Raw genomic sequence first — 1,572 nt, 5'->3', positions numbered from 1 at the left:
ACCCTTAAAAAATATAGAGACCATTCTTAGCTCATGGGCCATATAAAAACAGGCAATAGACTGGATTTGGCCTGCAGGCTTTACTTTGCTCTAAGGAATAACACAAGAGTTCAAGTCTGGAATGTGCTCCTTACCCACAGACCCTGCTTGACCAACAGGAGTTGCTCTGTGGACAGATTGCTGGAGTTGTCTGCTGTGTTTCTGACATTTCTGGCTCTCCTCCCACTCTCATTCGTCTGAGGAAACTGAAGTTTGCTGTAAAGGTTGATGGAGATTACCTTTGGGTAAGTTTAACAGGCAGAGTCAGTGCTAAAGGGTTGTGATGGTAAAGTTTAGAAAGTTATGCTTTCTTTCCATGGCTCTTCAACCTGGACTTTCGTCCCTGCCCCCTTGGCCCCTCCCTCTCCTGTGTATTGTATTCAGTAATTGTCCACACTTCCTGTGCGTGTACCCATCGTAACTGAGTGCTCCAAAACATTTCTACTAATGCCTGCATCGCACATGGCTGGTTTCTTCTTTCCTTTGAAAGATTTAGGCCAACCTATCGAAATACTATTTACTGTGTGTTGTAAACTGAGTTTTTATCCCCATCTTTTCTTCTCTGTACTCTATACTCCCTACACTTATTGGGTAAGTGATGCAGAAAATACATTGATGCTTATATTAGGTTTCAAAGAACCTATTAAAAAAAATTAAAAACTGTTTCTTTACATCTAGTAGTACCATATTAGCTAAAGTCCTATTTTCCCATGCTTACACTTATTTTTTGTTGGTTTTTTTTTTTTCATTTCTACACTTATTTTAATGCCTCCTGAGATGAAGGGATGCTTAGATGTGGGATGGTATACTCAACTTAGTAGGAATTATTTCCAACATTTTATTACAAAAATTTCTAATATACTGAACAGTTGAAAGAATTTTACAGTGAATACTCATATACCGGAGATCCAATCAAGACAGCGGAATAGACGGTCCCCAGCGTCACTTTCTCCTACAAATCAACCAATTTACAACTATAAAAATGTAACATCAGCCAAACCAGGGCCACTGGAGCTCAGGAGATGGGGAGGAGAGACCTATGGAGTTCATGACGGCAGGAGAAACTACGATGAGAGAAAGAAAAAGCTGCTTTGAGCGTTTTGGGCCACGGCTGCTTTAAGGCTGGAGCTGACAAGCGTATGAAGCAGGAGCTGGCAGAAGCTGCAGCTGTGCCCTTCAGATGGAGTTACTTGGGGGCGGCAGGGGAGAAGAGAGCCTTGGCAGCGCCCAAGACAGCAAGACCACTGACAGTGTTCCCATGCACCCACACTGGAGCTAAAGGCCACAGACAACTGGAAAAAGGAGCCACTCAGAGGCCAGTGAGTCACTCAGAGGCCGGTGAGTCATCACAAGGGATCAGCGCAGGGCCCATCCCATGGGAAGTGTTTGCAGCACGGGTGATGGGGGAGACGTGCCCACCAGGGGAACACTGGAGCACAGAAAGGACAGCTGACCTGCCCCCCAATCGGCACAGGACCACTCAGAGGAGACTGGCTGGGAATCCAGAATTGCATGGGGTGCAGTTTGATGAAA

The 1,572-nt window shown here is 45.1% G+C and overlaps 1 protein-coding gene across 1 annotated transcript in view; it reads left to right on the top strand.

Moving 5' to 3' along the window:
* Positions 1–1,572, top strand: part of HPS4 (Hermansky-Pudlak syndrome 4) — a 33,514-nt gene that overhangs the window by 6,299 nt on the left and 25,643 nt on the right. The window contains exon 4 of the mRNA XM_008578283.1: positions 141–284. Coding sequence (XP_008576505.1) covers positions 141–284 — 144 coding nt within the window. The remainder of the gene's footprint in view (positions 1–140; positions 285–1,572) is intronic.

The sequence above is a fragment of the Galeopterus variegatus genome, unplaced genomic scaffold, assembly GCF_000696425.1.
Source record: "Galeopterus variegatus unplaced genomic scaffold, G_variegatus-3.0.2 Scaffold1656, whole genome shotgun sequence".
NCBI lineage: Eukaryota > Metazoa > Chordata > Mammalia > Dermoptera > Cynocephalidae > Galeopterus > Galeopterus variegatus.
The sequence above is the reverse complement of the archived record's forward strand: the minus strand, read 5'-3'. Positions and strand labels throughout refer to the sequence as shown.